Source organism: Lepidochelys kempii, chromosome 24, assembly GCF_965140265.1.
Source record: "Lepidochelys kempii isolate rLepKem1 chromosome 24, rLepKem1.hap2, whole genome shotgun sequence".
Classification (NCBI taxonomy): domain Eukaryota; kingdom Metazoa; phylum Chordata; order Testudines; family Cheloniidae; genus Lepidochelys; species Lepidochelys kempii.
In genome coordinates, this window is record NC_133279.1 from 8,563,134 (window position 1) to 8,585,236 (window position 22,103).

Here is a 22,103-nt window from a genome sequence, read left to right on the forward strand (position 1 = left end):
AGGCGGGGACGCATCTTTGCTGCGTTTATGTCACATGCAAGTTTGTTTCCCTTGTGCAACGCCCCCAGCTCCCCCCCGGCTGCCCCAGCTGCAGCCTGCCCGAGCCATGGACTCGCCTGGGCCCCTTTCTGATCAGGCAATGAAGTAGCCACCCCTGCAGAGCGCATAGGTTTCTATAGGTGTCCGGGGTCCTTGCGTCCTAGCACTCCCCCCCGCGAGGAGGAGGGTAGGGCCCCCCCCCGTGAGCGCGCGGCAAGGGGACTCTGGGGCTTGGGGGCGCGGTAATTTTTGGGGCGCCTTTCCCCGTCCCTGTGGTGGGGGTGGGTGTGAAGGCCCCTCAGGCGGCGCGGCGGGCAGCCCCGGAGCTGGGGCCTGCTGCTGTGTGGAGGCTGCGGCGGCTGCTGCCGGCGGGTCCCGGCTGGGGAGGGAGCCGCGTCCCCCGCCGGCAGGTGAGCGACAGGGCGGGCTCCGCGGCGGGGGGGGAGGGGAGTTCCTCCCGCAGGGCTCCCCCCACCCCCACCGGGGACCCCTCGCGCCCCCCCACTTCCCCCCCCGCTGTGTCCCCGGCCCCCCTCAGTCATTCCTCTGCCCCCCCCGGGCCCCCCGCCCCGCACTTCCCCCACCACGAGCCCCCTCCTCACAGTAACCCCCCCCCGCTGGGTCCCCGGCCCCCCACTTCCTCCCCTCGGGCCCCCTCCTCACAGCATTCCCCACCCCGCTGGGTCCCCGGCCCCCCGCTTCCTCCCCTCGGGCCCCCTCCTCACAGTAACCCCCCCCGCTGGGTCCCCGGCCCCCCACTTCCTCCCCTCGGGCCCCCTCCTCACAGCATTCCCCACCCCGCTGGGTCCCCGGCCCCCCACTTCCTCTCCTCGGGCCCCCTCCTCACAGCATTCCCCACCCCGCTGGGTCCCCGGCCCCCCGCTTCCTCCCCTCGGGCCCCCTCCTCACAGTATTCCCCCCCGCTGGGTCCCCGGCCCCCCACTTCCTCCCCTCGGGCCCCCCTCCTCACAGCATTCCCCACCCCGCTGGGTCCCCGGCCCCCCGCTTCCTCCCCTCGGGCCCCCTCCTCACAGTAACCCCCCCCGCTGGGTCCCCGGCCCCCCACTTCCTCCCCTCGGGCCCCCTCCTCACAGTAACCCCCCCCGCTGGGTCCCCGGCCCCCCACTTCCTCCCCTCGGGCCCCCTCCTCACAGTAACCCCCCCGCTGGGTCCCCGGCCCCCCACTTCCTCCCCTCGGGCCCCCTCCTCACAGTAACCCCCCCCGCTGGGTCCCCGGCCCCCCACTTCCTCCCCTCGGGCCCCCTCCTCACAGTAACCCCCCCCCGCTGGGTCCCCGGCCCCCCACTTCCTCCCCTCGGGCCCCCTCCTCACAGCATTCCCCCCCGCTGGGTCCCTGGCCCCCCACTTCCTCCCCTCGGGCCCCCTCCTCACAGCATTCCCCCCCCGCTGGGTCCCCGGCCCCCCACTTCCTCCCCTCGGGCCCCCTCCTCACAGTAACCCCCCCCGCTGGGTCCCCGGCCCCCCACTTCCTCCCCTCGGGCCCCCTCCTCACAGCATTCCCCACCCCGCTGGGTCCCCGGCCCCCCGCTCGGTCCCCGCATGGACCCCCTCCTCACAGTAACCCCCCCCCGCTGGGTCCCCGGCCCCCCACTTCCTCCCCTCGGGCCCCCTCCTCACAGTATTCCCCCCCCGCTGGGTCCCCGGCCCCCCACTTCCTCCCCTCGGGCCCCCTCCTCACAGTATTCCCCCCCCGCTGGGTCCCCGGCCCCCCACTTCCTCCCCTTGGGCCCCCTCCTCACAGTAACCCCCCCCCCGCTGGGTCCCCGGCCCCCCACTTCCTCCCCTCGGGCCCCCTCCTTACAGCATCCCTCCCGCTGGGTCCCTTGCCCCCCTCTTTCCCCCCAACCCCCTGCTGGATCCCTGGCCCCCCACTTTACCTTCACCCCCCAGTTGGGTCCCTGGCTCCCCGCTTCCCCCAACCCCCTCCCTGGGTCCCCTGCCACCCTCAGCACATCCTGAGGGCCCCCCGGGCTCCCCACTCCTCACAGCATTCCCCTCCCCCCGCTGGATCCCCTGCCCCCCCACTTTCCCCACCTCCCTCTCTGGGTCCCCTCCCCCTTCTCCCTCCAGTTCCCCCTTATCTCCTTTTTAAATTCTTCTCGCCTCCCCCTGTCCTCACCCGCCAGGGTCCCCCTTCATTCCCCAGCTTCTCCTCACCTCCTCCAGCCTGCTCACTCCCCTCACTCGGTGTCCCCTTCCCCCACTCTGTCCCCCCTCCAGTTCACCCTACAGCCCCCTCTTCAGCCTTCCCCACAACCATCCCCCTTAGAGCCCCTCATCATCCCCTGATTTCCTCTTTTTGAGTCCCCCTTATAGGTCCTCCATCTTCCCCCTGCCCAGTGGGACCCATTCCATTGGGGTCACTAAAACGTCCTCCTTCTCCTCTCCCCCACCTCCCCCATGTCTGTGTCTTCCTGTGGACCCCTCATGCGACCTTCACTCCAAGGTTGCTGCCACTCTTGAAATCTCTGTGCTGCCCCATCTCCAGCTGTCCCCCTCCCCAACTAGGACATCCTGAAGCCTTTCCCCCAGGTTGCTCCTAAGAGAGCCCCCCTGCCTCCTCCTCCCATAGTGAAATCTCTCCTATTCTCCCCATTGCAGGGGCTGCCATCCAGGCCCCTCATGCTTAGCTGTCCCTTGTTGGGATTTTCTCATAACTAACCCCTCCTGTCCCCCCCACCCCATTTACTCCCCTTCCTGGGGTATTCTCCAGTTCCTGCACTGTCTCCTGTGGAGTTATAGTTTCCTCCCTCTATCTAGGCAGCCTCTCTGGGATTCTTCTTCCAGTGATTGAATTTCTCTGCCCTTGTGTAACCACCTCCGTTTTCCAGGGATTTTATCCTTCTCTTTTCTGGGGTGGTCCCCACTTCATGTGGTTACCCCCCTTCTTCCCACTCAGTGAACGGGCTTGTAATTCCTTATGGTGGCATAGCTGGTGCTAAGTCTTTTCTGTCTCTCCCCCAGTAAATGCCACTAACAGTAACAGCCCAGGGCAAAAAGAAATTCCCCAAAGCTGGGACTGGAGACAGGAATTGTTCTGGTGTCTTTTTAATTTCCTTCCAGTTGCTGGGATGGAGAGGCAGTGGTGATTCTTGTGTTGGCATTTCTAGCTATTGCTTTGAATAAATTCTGCCCCCTCGCCCCCAGACCTATGAACTCCAGAAGAGTTTGTTCTCTGTGATGTGGTTAGCCCTGCCTTTTTCTGATGTGATTTGTAACCAGTCTCTTACTGCAGCAGCCAAATTTCACCTTCTTTTGAAAAAGAGAAAACTTAAAGGGTTGGATGGAGCCTTAATTGTCTTGTAAAGCTGGGGAGGAGGGATTCTGCCCTGGGTGTACTGGGGGATGGACAAAGCTGGTTTTCCAGGGTCCATGGTTTCAACTGGGTTGCAGACTTACACGTGTTTGGTATTTATTATTCAAACAGCTATGGATTGTTGTTGAATGCAGCCAAGCAGCAACCAGGGCTTGTTTGGTCTATTTCAGTTACAAGGGAATCTTTTTATGCCTGAGTAGCATCGTTTTTTCTCCCCTCCTTCAAACAGCTGATTAGAATCATCTCTGGGAATCCACTTGAGTCCGCATTGTCAAAGATGAATAGCTCGATCATATTGGTGTGCATGCATTCAAGGAGGGAGAAGCTGCTGTGTTGGATACGATTGCACCAGGTATGCAACAGACTGATGGATTGTCGTTTCGTAATTCGTTATCCCCAAGCAATCAGACCTTCTGTTTTAAATGCTTCATAATCTCTGAGAAATATATAGTGAGTGTGTGTGTGTGTGTGTGTGTGTGTGTGAGAGAGAGAGAGAGAGAAACAGATGGTGGTGCTGGTGAAAGATGCTGGATTGATTTGGTGCCCAGAGACCAAAGTCCTGTGAATATCCCTTTAACAGGTACAGAATGGACAGTGGCAATACAAGCATCTCCTATGCTTTGCTTTAATCCTGATCTCAACATTAACCATTATAATGACTTGTCAGTCCTGACAGGCCTGTATTCTTGTCAGTCATTGACTGATCTGCTGCAAATCCTTGTAGTGCTGCATTTTCTGATATGATAATAGATTTTTAGGAACTGGACTCAGACCTCTTTCCCCCCCCCCCCCGCCCCAGCTCATTCTGTCGACCCTCAGGTAACATCTTTCAGTTGTTAATGACCAGGGCTGAATCTGAACAGCTTAGATGTGGAGGGTTTTGTAGTCCATAACCAATCCATTGAGCCATCTTGTCCTTCCTGTGCTTTGTAAAAATGCCTGAAAGAACTACTTAAGGATTTTAAAAATTATTTGATATGCTAGGCAAGTGGCCTTCCCAGAGGCAGTTTTTATTAACATTAGATTTTCATGGTAGACAGTATATCAGCAGCACTGATATCACCTGATTACCTCTGTTCATTCCCTCTGGGGCACCTGACATTGGTCACTGTCAGAAGACTGGATACTGGGTTAGATGGACCTTTGGTCTGACCCAGTATGGCTGTTCTTATGTTCTTCTGACCTGTTCCTGCAGAAGATGCTCCAAGTTGATAGTTCTGTAGGCGTTACAATCAAATGGTCAATATGTATTGCCCTGTCCATTCATTCACCTTCTGGTATCTAGACACAGGTAATACTTTGCACTCTCATGGCAGCTTCGGTCTGAGGACCTCAAAGCATTCTACACATGGTAAAACTTGAGGAACAGCTGTGTGAAATAATTTGCCCAAAGTCACAGAGCAAGTCAATTGCAGAACTGGGAACGGGACCAGGGGATCCTTACTCCCAGCCCCTTCTCAGGTCATTCTGCTCTCTTGTCTTAATGGTTTTGTTAATGTTTAGGAAAGCTGAGAGATTTCACCTACTCTGGCTTTATGAGCTGGGCAATGTGCTATATTTATATTGCCCTCTGTGCTAACTGTGGTCCACATCTAGTAATGATAATTGAAGTCCGTGGTTCACGTGGGTGCAGGGGATCTGCCTGTGTGGATCCAGCTGCAGGGTCAGGGCCTAAGACTGCAGCTTCCACTTGGTGGAAATAGAAAACTCCAGTAATAAGACTGACTTCTCTTCTGGAAATCCGAATGTGACTTTAGTAGAAACTCCAGTCTTGTGGTCCTTAGATTGCTGCTAAATTTAGGTCTCCATGTTTGGAACAACTAAAGATGAGCCATTCCTGTCAGAGGCATTATAACAGTCAGAGCAGGGGACTGGGAGTTTGATCCACTGGGTTCTCTTCCCAGCTCTTGGACTAACTCTGTGCAAGTCACTTCACCTCTTAATTCAAATATTGATAACTCAGGATATTCTTGTTAAAATAATAAATATATATATACACGCAAGAGCTTTGGAAGGGTTATAAACTTCAAGCTTCAGGGCATAAACAATCTTCTAACTATTGGGGGGCTAAGAGGAAACTCCCTTGGGGCAGGCTGAATGTGCAGAATGAATTTTGTTATGTGCACCAATATGGAAGTGATGTGTGACACATCACCTTCATATTGGTGCACATAGCAAAATTCATGTGGTGGGGGTGGGGCTGAGGGGTTTGGAGTGTGGGAGGGGGCTCAGGGCTGGGGCAGAGGGTTGGAGTGCAGAGGTGTGAGGGCTCTGGCTGGGGGTGCGGGCTCGGGTGGGGCCGGGGATGAAGGGGTTGGGGTGCAGGAGGGTGCTCGGAGCTATGGTGGGGAGAGAGGACTCCCCGCATGCAGCACCTGGGCTAGGGGGGAGAGATGCCTCTCCCTACCGCAGCAGCTCCGGGGCTGGGGTCACAGGATAGGTGCCCCTCCCCTGGCAGATCTGGGCTGTGTCTATGTTTGGGCCAGGGGAGGGGCGTGGTGGCAGGGCTGGGTCAGGGCGCCCCAGTTGTGGCTGAGTTGGGGCCGGGCGCACTCCGGCCATGGCAAGTCCCTGGGCGGGTTCCCTGAGCGCCTGTGTGGTGCTAAGAAGGATGCCATGCAGCTGCACAGCTTACAGGAAACTTAGCCCATAACTACCTGCTGCAGGGTTTCTACCTCTGAAACGCTTGGTACTGATCATTGTTGGAGACAGGCTGCTGCTCTAGATAGGAATTGCCAGACCAGATTACACCACTGTACCATAGGGCTTGTCTACACTTGAAAAGCTACAGCAGCACAGCTGCAGCGTAGACACTATCTATGCTGACAGGAAGGGTTCTCCCGTCAGCGTAGGTAATCCACCTCCTCGAGAGGTGGTATTCTTCCATTGACGTAGCACAGTGTACCCTAGAGTTATTAGTGACGGTTGCTGAGGGCTGTGGATTTTTCATACCCCATAGCAGCATAGCTGGGTCAGCCTAACTTTGTGTAGACCAGGCTTTGATTTATCTCTGTTAAAAAGAGGTTGGTGATTAATGTTTGCAAAGTACTTGGAGATGAAGGAGCTAGAGAAGAGCAAATTATTGTTGAAGTGTTTTTGAGAGTAGCAAGTTGATAGAATTGCTGCTGCAGTTAAATATGTTTATGGTGGGTCTCAAACTCTGCCTTGTGAGATGATCTGACTTGTTCATAATTTTGCTTAGTCTGGACATTAAGGTCCCATTTCCAAAGGAGTTTGAGCCCTTGCAGCTCTCGTTGAGCACTGAGAGAGCTGGGGTAGTGCAGTACCTCTGAAAATCAGACCACAACATTTTTTTATTATGGAAAAATTAATTTTAAAAATAAGTCACTGGATTTAATTATTTTTCATCACAAGTTATAACTCGTGGAGAGGGAATGAAGGAAGTATGGTTTTATGGTACAGATCTGCAAGTCACGAGATGTGGCTTCCTTTGTGATCTTGGTCAGGTTGCCTTCGTTTCTCCACTCCAGCATGGGATCTTTTCTTCAGAGTGGGGTAGGGAAGCTAAATGAATAAAGGGCCTCAGTCCTCTGAAAAGTGCTACAGAAGGACAAAGTATTAGTAGTTTGCTATTAACAGAGATTTTGGGTGCAGAGGTCTTTGTGCAAGGAGTTTACTGCTAGCCTGTATCCCTCATGTGACTGTGGAGCAGCAATTTCTTAGTCATTTCTATAATGTCTTTGAGATCATTTGTCATTATTCCTTGTGGCATACCCTGCAGAGTAGATCCGTTTTAATCCAAATTTAGGAGTAATGCCTCGTCCTGGTCACATGAGCCCCAGACTTGTTACTATTTAAGTAATGCAGAGTTGGCTGAATCAAATCCAGCATAAAATGAAACCTTGCAGAACCGTGACGAGATGTCAAATGCTTCTAACCCGAGCATTTTTATGAGGTCAGACTGTAGCAGAAACTTCAGCCCACTTGTCAAACTATTTGGAGCTCTGTCCTGATTTGTGGTCCACGTAGTGCATTATTAGTGCCGACTTGCAAAACCAGCCACTGTGCTTGTGCTGAAATGAGGTACTTGGTGCTGAGTAGCTAAGTGGGATCAAGCCATTGGTGAGCAGTCTCTTTAGCTGATACTCTTTCTGGCTCCTACAATAGAGCATAAAACCCCCGCGCAATTATTGATTGAGAAAAGCAGCTACTGGGCAGGTGCATTAGAGTTTTGGTGTACTGCTTTGATGCATGTATGTGGTGACCCTATTGATTCAGTGGGAAAATAGCTGGATTAATTTTACATGGTGTCCACAGATCTATCAACTACAGGTTTCCTTTGACCTTGCTGTGGCACACCACAAAGGCTCAGAAGGACACATCGACTACGATTCCTATATTAAGGCGTCCCTGAGTACTCATTGACAGTCCATCCTTTACTGTTCCTGTCCTATTGTTTTTACATCGTACTTCCTGGAGTGCAGGCTAGTAGTTAGAGCAGGAGACTGGGACGGAGGACTCCTGGGTGCCATTACTGGCTCTACCTCTCTCTCGTGGGCACATCCCGTGGTTCTTAGCACCACAGCAAACTGTGCTGCATTGGGTATTGTGGGAGAGTCTGTCCTTCTTTTCTGCGGATTTATAGAGGTAAGGAATAAACTTGGGAATTCACACAATGCAGCCAGTTCCAGGTAGCCATGGTCCTAATTTCAGCATCTAGCCTGGACCTTATAGGTGTCATAACATGGGTCACACTCTGGGTAGGACCCCATATTGTAACACCAGTTGGGATGTAGGTCAGATACAGAAACGAGGAGGTGGCTGCCTGGAACCTAGTGGCCAAAGAGTTTGATAAATTAAGCCTGTACTTAAGTGCTTTGCTGGATCAGGGCCAGAGGCAGGATCAAGACTCTTAATACTAGCCTCCTCTGCCCATTCACACTACCACCGTTGGTGTGCAAAGTCTTTCCTCTGTGTGTCTCCTGGCCCCCAGAATAGCCTCCCTTCATCTCTCCGCCTCACTGACTTCCCATCTTGCACAAAATCTCAACTGAAAAACATCTCCTCTCCTCCTTGTGCCTCTTAATCTTGCTCTCCCTCTGCTATTTATTATTTAAATTTATTCTTAGGCTTGGAAGGGTTAGATTTTTATTGGAACATGTTGATTTAATCGTACGCACCAAAACTGATGGAAAAAATATTTCCATCGATGATGATAGAGATTGACAGCTAGACAGAGTAGGTAAAATGCTGCTTGAGAGCTTTGAGAGTTTGATTTAAGGCTCTTTACTTTGTATTATTTGATGTGTGATGTCATTTTGTGTTTTAACAATTATAAAGCTGTGACTTTTTGAATCTCAGCATCTACTGTTGTTAAGTAATTGTCTGACCACCCATAATTTCCCACAAATTGTGAACATTTAAATAAATGAAAATTGGGGAAAAAAATGTTTAAAACTCAGTTTTGTGAAAATTTTAAATTGATAAAAGTAAGAAAAAAAAATGCTTAAAAGTAAAGATCAGTGTTACCCTTTGAAATTATGAAAGGATAAAAATCAAATTCTGCCAAGCTACATTTTTTGTGAGTACAGTTTGTGGGGGAAAAAAAAAAGCACAGAAAATGTTTTGTTGTAGAATAGGGTGCAGCCTTCAGGGCACAATTTGTCCCTTGAGCATGTCTGGCTTTTGAATGGATGAGATATGTATGTCGTGTTCAGGTTTAATCCAGTTCAGCCAGGTGTGAAAATGGATGGCAATCCATCTGTGCTGATGCCGAGAGAAGAATTTTTCTCCTACTAAAGGAATTTCATACTAGGCGGAGGAAGATACATTCTCCGATAAGAAGAATTTATCATGGTCTTTGTTTAAATGCTGCTTATAGCATTCTGTTACAGCCTCCCTATGTGATCTTGGTCTAGTCACTTTCCTTCTGTGCCTCGGTTTCCCACTTTTAAAAGTAAGAATAGCCTCTTCAGGGGGAAAGTTGCAAGGGTTAATATTTGTAAAGCACTTTGTGATCCACTGAAAAGTGCAGTGGCAATGCAGAGAGTCTATATAGTGGAGGCAGAGTTGAAAATGAAGTCTTGATTCAGTGCATACTGAAATTGCTTTATTCCCCCCCTCCCCAGCCTGATTAGTGTGTTCTGAAAAATATCTGGAGCTGGAATGAGATGCAGTAAATCATGAATGCTGAGGAAAACGAAAAGCAACATAGTATAATAGAGACCAGATGTCTTATTGACTCTCCATCCAGTATTCCTGTTTGCTTGCCAGTCCTAATGCTACAGTGCTAACAGTCTTTATTCAAGGCAGGCAGGACTGGGACATTTTTTAAAATGCAATCACTCTGTTCCATTAGGTCTCCCTAAGCGCTTACAAGGAGTCACAAAAAACAATGCACTTCAAGAGCTTTAACTCTTCACAGCTTCATGTATGAAATTCTATATTCATTGGGCACTTTCCTTTCTTTTGTGTTAAATCGCTGACATCTGTGGAGTTCCACCAGGTCGAAATTGTGGGTGAAGTAGGAACCACAAGAATTCAGCTCTGGCTGCTTTCTAGATTATATTGCTTCTTTGTGTATAGCTGGTGGGCTTGTTATCCTAATGAGCACAGTGATTTAGAATGGAGGAGCTAAACTGAGGTCTGAAAGCTGCAAACAGAAGTAAATAGCACATTGTAATATGTTTAACCAACTGTTGAGATCCACAGAAAAATATAGAGGAGGATGAAGGCAGAGAATGCATTCCCTGATTGGGATGTTATGGAGCTTTTAGAGAGGGAGATGTTTCTTTGGCTTTCTCCAAACTGACCCAGACAAATCACTGAATAAACCAGGTGTGGGGACGGTTGATCTAGATTGTGTCAGGGAGATACAGAAAGAGGTTAGACAATCCTGGCTTTAAACCATAGTTCTAAGAACTAAAGAAATGCCCTGCACTGGTTCCAGTGCTAGAACTGCCATGGGGAGCGGACCCAGTAGGCCTGTGTGTTGCATTTGGTTCTGATGACTCTCTAATCCCAGCTGAACCCACTGAGCGGTTGCAAGTCTCTCGCCATCTTTCTCCTTTTGTTGCTGATTTAGCACCACTTATAAGCAGCACCTCTTGTTGCGTTGTTCCTGAGCAAGCATTGCTTCCCAAAGGGAAGGCTTTTGGGGTGTGTGGGGGTGATAAAGGATTTGGGGAATTCTTCTGGGCTTTGCAGCTGCTGCATTTTGAGATTTACACAGTGGTGGAAGCCCCCATGTGCCTTGATGGGAATCTAGACTGCATGTATAAAGCTGTTCTAGATGACACTGGGGGTGCAGTAGCCCAAGTCATGGAAGCTTTAAGGGGGTTTTATAGCTTAGCATTTCAGTGTGATTGTTTTATTGTCTCTAATGATTCTGGAACATGACACAGGTGTTCTGGGCAGTTTGAATAAATTGAAGAGAAAATCTTAAACATTTCTATTTCTAATAGGGTCCACTGAGCATGCACACCTCCCACTTTTATGACCCTTTAACCAGGGACTATCTTATGGTTTGGGGAAGGAGGCGCTGCTGAAAGGGTGTAGAAATCAGACCATGGAGTTGCTTCCTTATCTGAACCTGTTGCTAGATGGTGTATTTTACTCTAATAGACAAGATAGCTTTTTGGGCATTAGGGGGAGGGAGATGGAGGGGGACTGAAACACAGGGAGATGAAGTGATTTGCTCAGGGTCACACACAGCTGGGAACTAAACTCAGATCTTCAGTCTCCATCCATAGACTTAACCCCATGGCCATGCTTCCTTCTTAGCATTCGTATACTTAAGTTTAAAATAAGCGAGTGGGAAAACAGTAGTTTAATTGGATCACTATAATATTTTCCATCTGCAACCTAACAAGAAACTTGTCAAAAGCATTTTTCTGCATCAAACCCCCCCTCCCCCCGCTCCCTCGAGAGTCTGGGACTATAAAAGCCCTCTGTGATTGTATGTTAGATTGTTATATTAGTCAGGGATGACTGGTTAGCATGGTATAAAAGGTACTTTTGCGCTTGGCGTGTGACTGATGATCTAGGGTTGGGCTTTAACAAATGCCACAGTTGATTTTTTTTATTAGTTGGTGTTTGTCATTCCAGTTGGCTTGATGTTAACATTTTAAGGATTCCAGCTTGTAGAGATCCCATGGAATGGCTTCCCCCAGTTGTAGGCAAACTGCAATATCCTGTACCTGCTTTTATACTACAGTCATAGACCTTTGTTGAAATATAGAGGAAGAACTCACATGGACAAGGGAATTGGTAGTGTTGAGTTTTTATGGGGCAAAGCAGAGCTAATTAAGGAGGGATAATAACTTTCTTGTGTTTTCCGGGTGGTTAGGATCTAATTACCACAAATGTTCAAAGCATGTGGGGTAGGCACCAAAGGAAATGGGACACACAAAGGAAAAGTAACTTACAAATGCTGTGTATGTTATTTCTGTGCAGAAGGGTGAAAGCTGTAGTTACATCGCTTCAAATGCCTAGAAAGATTGATAGGACCTTGCTGAGATTTGGTCAGACTTCATTTACCCAGAAGTTAGAACTAAAGCAGTTCTTCTAGTTAGAACTAAAGCAGGTTAGAAGAGAAAATCTTCATTTTACAGAAATAGAGAAGTTAATGGCTAAGCATTGCTATATTACTCGTATTCAATTCCAGTATTTGAAAAGAAACTCTTGGATATTTTTGCTGATTAATTCATTCCTCCTCTCTCATCATGGCAAGCTGAGGACAACAAGATAGGAATGTAAATGAGAAGAGGATGGTCCAGTTGTTAGGGTACCAGCCTAGGACTTGAAGACCTGCATTCAAGTCCCTGCTCTGCCCCAGACTGTGACTTTAAGTGTCTCTTAGCTTCTCTGTACCTCAGTTCCCTGTCTGTAAAATGAGGAGACAAGTTCTTCTCTACCTTGCGGGTGTTGAGGATAAATGCAGACTGTGAGACTGAACTCAGATACAAGGGGACCTAATAAGTACCTTAGATAGAAAATCTTCCCAATAGCCATGGGATGTGAGTAGATATTCCCATTACACAGATGGGGAAATGGAGGTACAGAAAGTTCCCCCGATGCTAATGGCGCAGCACAGGATCTCTCTTTCATCCCTTAGACTTGGGAAAATCCAGACTGCTATATCCTTTTGAACAGATCCCCAAAATCTTTTTATTTACGTACTATTATCATTATAGTTTTTTTTATTATTATTTTCTCTGGAGTCTGGACCTTGACTATATCTTGACCAAGAAATTTGGGCCTTGACAAAAAATAGACTACCTCTGCCTTAGATGTTGAGCTTTGGTTGGACAGTTACAGTAAAGAATCTGCCTTATGAAAATTAACTTAAGGCGCTCTCATTAATTTGTTTCAGGATTATTTTCTGACTCTACAAATAGCAATGGCTTTTTTCTTAAATGTGGGTGGGGAAGAAGAATAGATCTTCTGGCAGCATGTGGAAGTAACCATGTGATTGGTTGCCCGCACTGGTTTATGTCATGGATTAGCAGATAAACGTGGTATTCACTCTTAGAAATAAATACATAAACCAAGTAATTAAATTAGCAGGGAAGTCTCTTGTCCTAGGCCATGTGCCATGCCAGTAAGGATTTTGTAGGCTGTAAATATGGAGTTGGGGTCAGATTGGAAATGGATAGGCTGAAAACTGTTCAGTGATCTCTTTCCACAGCAAATAATTCTACTGGGTTTGGAAGTGACTGGGAGAGAGCGGGAAATAGGAATCCTACTGAAATACTTATGCATTTGAAAAAGGTGGTGGTGTTGTATGGTGATTGTGAGCTATCTTCCTGTACAGAAAAGCAAGGAAAGAAAAGTGGTCAGAACTGCAATAGCAAACTTTTATTGAGAGGAATGTCAGTTTAAAAAAAGGTTTCAGAGTAACAGCCGTGTTAGTCTGTATTCGCAAAAAGAAAAGGAGTACTTGTGGCACCTTAGAGACTAACCAATTTATTTGAGCATGAGCTTTCGTGAGCTACAGCTCACTTCATCGGATGCATGCCGTGGAAACTGCAGCAGACTTTAGTTTCCACGGTATGCATCCGATGAAGTGAGCTGTAGCTCACGAAAGCTCATGCTCAAATAAATTGGTTAGTCTCTAAGGTGCCACAAGTCCTCCTTTTCAGTTTAAAAAAAGATATTTCCACGTGGCACTGGGTTTCCTTATTTCTGGCTGACCATAGTAGGATATGTTGTTGCAGTTATGATTGAGATGACAAAAGTAGGAAGTGTTTCCAGCTTTAGTTTTAGCTTTATTTAAAAAAAAAAAAAAAAGTAATATTAAAAATGAGTGTGAATTGTAGGGGGCGGGGCATAGCCCAGATATCTGAGTATGAGGCTTGGAGCAGGAATTCTTGTTCTAACTAGTTCTGGCACGTCGCGTAGTCTCCCTTTCTCAATGTAATAAAGGGATAACACTTGCCTACCTCCCAGGAGTGTCAGGCGACTTAACTTTCAAAGTGCTAGGTAAGCGCTACATAGTAATCTGTCACAAGGGGAAATTAAAATGATAAAAGCGGAGCTGGGAGGGATTTATTACATTCTAGTTATGAACAAAGCGCATTGGATACACCCAGCTTGGCGTATAAAGCCATAATCCCATTAATGGCTACATAACCTTGCAAAATTCCTTGAGTGTGAGGTATAAAGAGTTTCCTGGTTATTTTCTTTTGCTTTTTGCAAATCAAGGCTGGGTAGAAAGGGCCTTGAGAAGGAGTCTAAAGGCCAAATGTGATCTATTTCAAGATAAGCCTCATTGCTGTAAATTGTGCATATACTGGAGGTTTTCCCTATCGTTGTTGCACCAATGTGCATGCCATTCCTATGCAGACAAGACCCTAGTCAAAAAATGTTCACACCAGATTGTCTCAACTTTAAATATCTTCTGAGGCACATCCCAAAAAGAGTGCACCTAGTAGGCTCTGCAGCAGGTTAATAGGCAGATGATCTCTCTCCCCTTCCCAAAATGACTACCTTTCACATTGCTTTCCTTTCAGCTTTGAAGCGTGAAGACCTGCCACTGCTATGGGTGACGCTATTGTAGATGCAGCCCCTGGGACAGCGTTGGATCAGTCATCCGGCCCAGTGCTGCAGGGAAATGGAGGGACTCCTCTCAGCGTCATCAGAGAAGGCGTTGGGGAGTTGGCGGTTATCGACCCTGAGGTGGCGAAGAAAGCCTGTGAAGAGGTCCTGGAGAAGGTCAAGCTGATGCATGGGGTCTCCTCAGACAGCGTGGCTAAATCGGATGATTGCAACGAAATGGAGAGTGCTCCACGGACCAACCTGGAACTAGCCAATGGAGACGTCGGAGATGGCTGTGAAATCAAATGCTTGGACGACCCAGCTGGCGCGCCTTCCAGGATCCAGGAGGAGGACGAGACCATGGCCAACACAGTGAAAAGCGCCCGGAGGCGGCAAAAGAACAACTCAGCTAAGCAGTCCTGGCTGCTCCGGCTCTTTGAATCCAAACTCTTTGATATCTCCATGGCCATTTCATACTTGTACAATTCAAAGGAGCCAGGGGTACAAGCTTATATTGGAAATAGGTTGTTTTGCTTTAGGAACGAGGATGTGGACTTCTACCTGCCACAGCTTCTAAACATGTACATCCATATGGATGAAGATGTTGGCGATGCTATCAAACCCTACATTGTGCACCGCTGTCGGCAAAGCATCAACTTTTCCCTCCAGTGTGCTCTGCTGCTGGGCGCCTACTCCTCGGACATGCACATCTCAACTCAGCGACACTCCCGTGGGACCAAGCTGCGGAAGCTCATCCTCTCTGATGAGTTGAAGCCAGCTCACAAAAAGAGGGAGCTGCCGTCTCTGAGCCCGGCGCCCGACATGGGGTTGTCACCTTCCAAAAGGACTCACCAGCGGTCCAAGTCGGACGCCACAGCTAGCATCAGCCTGAGCAGCAATCTGAAACGGACCGCCAGCAATCCCAAAGTCGAGAGCGAGGATGAGGTAATGTTGGAGTCTCTTTTGTCTGTGAAGCGTGTGTCCACAACAGGATATGTGCCTTTGGGCCTCATCTCATAACTGTTTCTCTGCTAGAGATTTTTATGTTAACCAGTGCAAATGATGTAAATTTCATTTATTTTTTTCCCCCAAGAAAAGTGGCATTATGTGCTGTAGCCATGGCTGGAAAACGTAGAGCCCATTCGTGCAGGAACTCTCTATTGTAATAAAAAAAAAATACTTTGCACTTCTTCTCTAATGCCTTTTCTCTAAGGGTCCTACAGGTGCCTTTACAAAGATAGGTGAGTATTTTTCCCCCACTTTACTGATGGGGAAGCTAGGAAAGGAAGGATGACCTTATGGTTATGGTAGTGGACTGGGATTCAGGAGCTCTGGGTTCAGTTTCTAAGCCACAGATTTCCTGTATCACAATTTAATCTTCATTGCCATTTTGCTGTCTGTACAAAGGGAGACAACTGTTTCCTACCTTAAAAGATTCTGGGAAAGATAAACTCCTTATTGTTTGAAATGTTCCAATTCAACAAGAATGGGCACATCTAAGTAGGTAGCTAAGTTACATGGTGATTTAGTGCTAGAGTTAAGAATAGAACCCAGGCTCCTATTTCCCAGCTCTGAGCCTGAGCTAGGCTTGCTCCTGTAAAGGAAGGAAGTGCCCTGTACATTTAGCAGATATATACAGAAATGCTTTGCACCCATTAGTTATAGCTACTGTAGGTGGTCTCATGACCATTGTTCATAGGAATGAGTCTCTCAATGATCAGTCTTTTCGCTAATAAATTGGTTAATAAATATGATCAGCACATCTGTAAAATACAGCTGGAGTTTTTGTTTTGAATTGGTGCATTAGGGCTTGCTATTGGTTACCCTGGGAGCTCATCCTGGGAGGGACATTGGTGTGAAATTGCAGCCTTGATGCAAAGCACAGAATGAATATTTCAAGCCTCTGCTGAACTTTCATTCCCCGTCTCTGTCATTTGCATCAAGGAAGGAGTTGCAGAGAGATTCAGAACAGAGGGTTGTTAATATCCAAGATTGGTGGGAATTCACCTGTAGCTGAATGCATCAGGCAGGGGAAGGGAAGGCCCCCGATTTCAGCACACAGTGGCTGCCCCTCATAGTCACCTCTGAGGAGGATTCCATCGAGGTATTAAAAAATAATCCTGTGCAAAACAAAACAGCCTCTGTGCAGATAAGCCCAGACAACTCCACCAGGTCTAGTCCCCATTCACTGTCCAAAATGAATGTCTGATGCAAATGCCCTTGCTTTTGAGAAGAGAGCCAGGGCATTTTTATATTGGCTGACTTTCTTGTTCCACAAATTGCCTGTTGTAATGAGACCTCCTTTTAATCGGTCCTCCTTTTCCTCCCAGCCATAAAGCAGAGGGAACCCAAACTGTGTTATGCTGGAAGGGTTGGGCTGTGTGTGAGGCAATGTCAATTTGCAGTGTCTAGTGTTAATGCAGTTTAATGCTAAGCAGCGTTAAATAAGGACTAAATCAAACTTGCATGCACATGTACATTTTCCCATGTCATACTTCTTCCAGACCTGAATGGCGCTCTCAGGCCTTGTGACTAGCTGGATGACACTGGTTATTTTTAAGTGTAGAAAAGTTATGCATTTAGACATGGATTTTGTATAGCCTTTGCAATCATATTGTTGCCTCTACAGAGTGCTTTATCTGTTTGCCAGATACTGTGTTTATTTCTGATGCTTGAGCTGCATTTCTTACAAAAGGAATCTAGACTCCCCTACATCCATTTCACAGGTCTGGCAGATAGTCTTTCAGAACAAAAGGATAAAGCTGTACCCTTGGTTTTTGAGGGAGGGAAGGGAAAGGAAAGGAAAAATCTGGTAATCTGAGCTTTATTACATTGCTTTCAAATGACCTTGATGTTTTCTCCACATGTTCTTTTGGAAACCAAGGTAATGAGTAGTGCAGGTCTTATTTCCAGTACTACAGTGTTAGAGGGTGAGAGGACAGGGAATTGAGGTGTTAAGAGTGCAGATCTGTGAGCTGTGCTCAACAAATTGGAGAGAAGCAATGCATCACTTCCTCTGTCTTAACTCAAGCAGTTGAAATACTCTCTTGGGGTAGCGAATCATCTAACCAAAAGGGATGGTTTAGCTGGCAGAGAATTAGGCTTGTTACACCTATACATTACTCCACAGATTCAAATCACTTCAGGGCTGACTCAGCCCTTGGTCTTTCCAAGACAGATAAATTTAATTCTGTGCAACTTTCTCTGGGTGTATGCCTGTTTTTCAAGGTCTCCTCTGAATAATAGACAACCAAGTTGTTCTCTGCTCTGTCTAGACACTAAAGATCTTGTGGTTGTTTCTGTAACAGCAGGGAGTTTCGCTGACATCCTTTGCTAATGATCCCCATCCCCTCTGTTGTGCAGTGCCAGAGGGGGCTGTGTAATTCTTGTATGTATAGAACTTGAGAAAGAGGCTCTACAGAAACATGAAGTATTAATTATGTCAGCTGAACACAGCCTGGCCGATTAGTAGTTAAAAATGTCCTGTTTTCCCAACCCTGCGAATTCGCATGTCATGAGCCAAGGGGAAGGCACCATGTGGGTAGGGTAAGTGAATGTTTCATGTCCCTGACAGTTCAATGTTTGGTAGAAAACAGCTGGCTGACAGAAAGCAGGACACGTGGAGGTCTCCTTAGCTCATACTGGCTGCAGCTGCTCATATAATGGAAACTGAAGCTTTCATCTATAATTTATGTAAAGCTGCCCTGAGAAGAGTTTCTCTTGGCAATGTTTAAAACATATTTCGGTCCAGAGGCCACGCAAGCCTTTTGAATGGTGTATGGCAGTGGAGGAGGCCTCAGCTATCCAGGCTCTTTAAAAACTTTCCCAGCTTCAGAGCGTTCAAGAAGCTGGTTAAGATCATCCGTTTGCTGTTTAAATTCCTAGAAACATTGTCTTATGTTAAAACAGCTAAACTCCTGTGAAAACACACTCTTCTGCAGACTGTCAGATAGTCTTAAGAGGCAGCTATTTAATGCTAAGTAATTCTCAGTCACTCCACCTTTGTACTAGGAACAGTGTCTGCGTGTGGGGGCTAAGGTGTCTCTAAACCTTTTTTAACACCCCCCCCCCCTCCCCATATTCTGGGGCCATGCAGAGCCCTGCCCTGTGGGTGCAAATATGCTCTAACTTAATGCTGTGCTTTCCATGGCTCCTGGGAAGCTGAGAATAGCCGTAGTGCAGTGCACTCCAACTAGATTCTCAACGTACGCTAGGTGCAGGGTCCCTTTAGAGCCCTGTGCAGAGGGATCTCGGGGTTGTTTCCAGCCTCTTTGTGCCACTAGAACAGCATAGGGCATTAGCATCAATGAGTATTGGGCCCAGAGGCTCTAACTGCCCCAGTGAATTGCTGCTATTCTTAAGGTTCGATTAGGATAATTTGATCAGTACTAAGTGCCTCCAGGCACTGGACCAGGTGGATGAGCAGCAGAGGCAGCAAAGTCTCCACCAATAACGTGTCAGTCTCCACTTCAGCCCTTGCTGGCCTCATTTAACTTGGTTATGAACCATAAGTAATATACTTTAATCATGCCCCAGGAGAAAGTTTGTCTACCTTTTTCTGACTCCTCAAAATTCTTTCTTTTTAGAGATTGCGGAATTTGATTATAAATTGAAAACTTGTTTTGGGATTAAGATTAAGTAAGTGGGTTACTGGCAAGAATCATGACTAAGCTTTCCTTCAACTCTGATTTTATTGACGATGCCCTCATCCATACATCTGGTCTTACACTGGCATCATCCTGCCAGGGACATTCATTAAATATTCAGATTTGTCTCGTTTTTAAACCTGTAAAAACCTCAGATGTGACCAGGCCAGGGATAAAGTATTGAACTTTCACCAGTTGGCCTATACTATTATCAGAACACTTCTGTAGCGCTATAAACTTACACTTGGCTTTGCAAGCATGTCAGATATATTTGTATTTAAGTAAGACAAATTCAGGATCGCAGTTCAGGAGAGGCTGGGTATGGGGGATGGAGTGGAGCGCCAGATTTTTGAGAAAAGTAAATCATTCCGTTAGCTCTAATCTGGTCTAGGAGAATATTTAAACTAAAAACAATGGGAATTGACTAACTTCAGCACTAGCAAAAAGCCTGTCGGAATCAGGAAGAACTGAAACACTGGGCTAATTAATGTTATCTTGTGGTTTGAATAAGGATGAATCTATAATTTTAAGATTATTATTGCCCCGCCATCCTTGTTTATGGACCCTTAAATGAGACATACGTTCATACTGCTTCTGGTTCACTCAAGCCTTTGTCAGTACCTTCAGTTCCGGATGAAGCTAGTCTGGTTTAAAGCAGGCATTAATACTTTTTTATTTTAAATGCATTCCTTTTAGAACATAATCGGGAGGGATGTTAGTACAATCCGATCAGTTGCCAAGCAATCTGGTGCCAGCATGCATCTGGTCTGGCTAGTGCGGGTTGAATGAGAGATTGGGGTAGAGAGCACTTCTGGAGCTCAGAGACATGGTGCTACAACCCAATTGGTAAACAAGGATGTAGGAGTTAGCACAGTAACACTAGAGATAAGGGTTACCTGGATTTTTATGGTGAGACAATTGGGTTTCTTTACAGCGCTGTAATAAATCACCATTTCTGTCTGTCTTGGGGTACTAAAGCACTTCCTGTTTCTCATCTTAAGTGCAAGTCTCTGCCCCCTAATGTTCCGAATAGATGAATGCCATGGTATCTTGTGAGCATGTCAGATAGGGCTAGGGGGCCATGATGGAAAGCAGATGGGTCCTTTTGCTCCCTGGAATATAAACCACATACCCTGTTAATCAAGTGTCATAGTATCAAGAAATCCTGTAACTAGATCTTTGTTCCCTCTGTCTTCCCCTGCACTCCATCCACCCAAAAAAGATTTTAGGAGGTTTGGTTCTTTAAAATATTTGATTTTATTAAAATGTTCTTTCCACTGAAGTTGAACAGTCATGCAAATGGTTTTGAGGTGCCTTCTAAACTAGAAGGTTGGGAATTTTCCAGCACTGTGACTTCCTCGTGCCTCTTTGCTGTTTAACCAGAACTGTCTCTTCCTTGTGGGAAAGACGTGCTTTCAAGTGTTCATTTATAGATACATGATTGTTTCACTTTGGGCCAGTTTGAGCTTTGGTGTAGTACGTACAGCTCCTGTTGAAGGCAGTGGAATTACACCAGGGATGAATTTGGCCTTTCATGTGCTGCTATCTGAGACTGTAGCATTTTATTACCGCATACAACTCTTTCAGTTAAGATCTTCTTGTTCCAGTTGTCACGTCATGCTGCATAACCTCAGTAATAACCATACATGAGGTGCATTATTTCAAGTGCTCTTGCTTGTGTTTCTTTTTAATTCTTGCCAGGTTGTGCGGTCGAAACTGAACCTCATGAAAAGTTTTAACGGTATATGTTTTATCCTGTATTAGTTTCCCTTCAACGAGTGCATGGGCTTTTGTAGCAAAAAGCTGCAAGGGTGAAATGGATAGCATTGCACTTTGAATCCTTCTGACTCAGGGAACAGACTGAGTTGCTGTCATCTTCTCCATTACTGGAATCTTTTCCTCAGCTTTCCCTATCAAGGTATTTCTGATGCTATCACCACCACGGGGACTCTAGGTTTGCCTGCTCACCAGCTCCAATACTGTCTGTATGAGGACACTGGTTACAGTTACTTAGCGACCTTAATTTTCCACCTGAAGAACTTGAGACCTGGACACACGATAACTTGCTGTAACTTGATTCAGAAGCAGAAACAGAAGACAGTGGAATACTGTCCAGTGCTCCATTCATAGAAAATAGTCTGAAATGCCATTGCTGGGCACATGCAACCTACGAGATGTCTGAGAACATCCTGTAACATGAAGGATTCCTACAATCTTCCCAGCGAAGAAGCCATACGATACAGATGCCCTACAATTTCAGAGGTGTTGCTGTTATCTATCTCTTCACAATGTATGTCTCTGTTGGAGTTTTCCATTGGGTACTGGCTACAAAAATTCTCTCAAACATCGTTCCATGCACCAGAGATGGATTCTCTGCTCCTTTTGCTTGAGGGGATTCTTCTTTCCCCACTCCTTTCCTTTGTCATGGTCATCACCGTCCTTCCTGTCACTTGAGTTTGCAGCTGTGATGTCTCTCTTTCTTCCTTTACGTCATGTCCAGAATTCCTCCCTTCCCCTTTATCCCTGCTGGAAATGGAGGTGCCAAGGCGGGGCCAAGAAGCAATGTGATGCACCCTCTACAAACTCTGAATTTACTAACCAGTTCTCGGTGCCAAATGATGATTTACTGATGGGCAAATTGTCCAGGGTCTACAGCACCTATAAATCAGCCTTGTAAAATTCTACTTGCTGAGGATGAGTAACTGTCTTTGACAGAAAAATTATATATTGTCATAAAGAGTTGGCAAGTAAATTTTGTGCCTGGGCTGGAAAATGATCCTGGCAGTTTTGTTAGCACCAGAGTGCATTGTTGATAGTGGAAAGAAATCTGTTTCTTTTGCATCACCCTATTTGCTGACAAGATCATTTCAGTCTATATTGAACACCATTTGGAAACCATGCTTGCTTATTCAGCCATGGCAATGGTTCTTGGAAACTCCAAGTCACAATTTAGGTCTAATTTTTTTTAAGGACCCCCCTCTTTTTCTCAGTTGAAACTTAAGGGATAAGTGTCTTGCAGTCTTTTCTGGCTCTGCAACCTATGTACAGGGAGATCTGCTTGCGCCATATCTGGGAGAAGAGTT

General features: G+C 46.9%; 1 protein-coding gene across 5 annotated transcripts in view; it reads left to right on the forward strand.

Moving 5' to 3' along the window:
- The first annotated feature begins 339 nt into the window (after positions 1-339).
- Positions 340-22,103, forward strand: part of PI4KB (phosphatidylinositol 4-kinase beta) — a 59,111-nt gene continuing 37,347 nt past the window's right edge. For 2 of the 5 annotated variants that reach the window (XM_073323376.1, XM_073323379.1), the window contains exons 1-3: positions 341-449; positions 3,606-3,728; positions 14,350-15,319. In XM_073323376.1, the coding sequence (XP_073179477.1) occupies positions 14,378-15,319 (942 nt within the window). In that variant the 5' untranslated portion in view covers positions 341-449; positions 3,606-3,728; positions 14,350-14,377. Of the gene's footprint in view, positions 450-3,576; positions 3,729-14,349; positions 15,320-22,103 lie in introns of all 5 variants that reach the window. The other 3 variants (XM_073323380.1, XM_073323377.1, XM_073323378.1) reach the window with 3 other exon arrangements.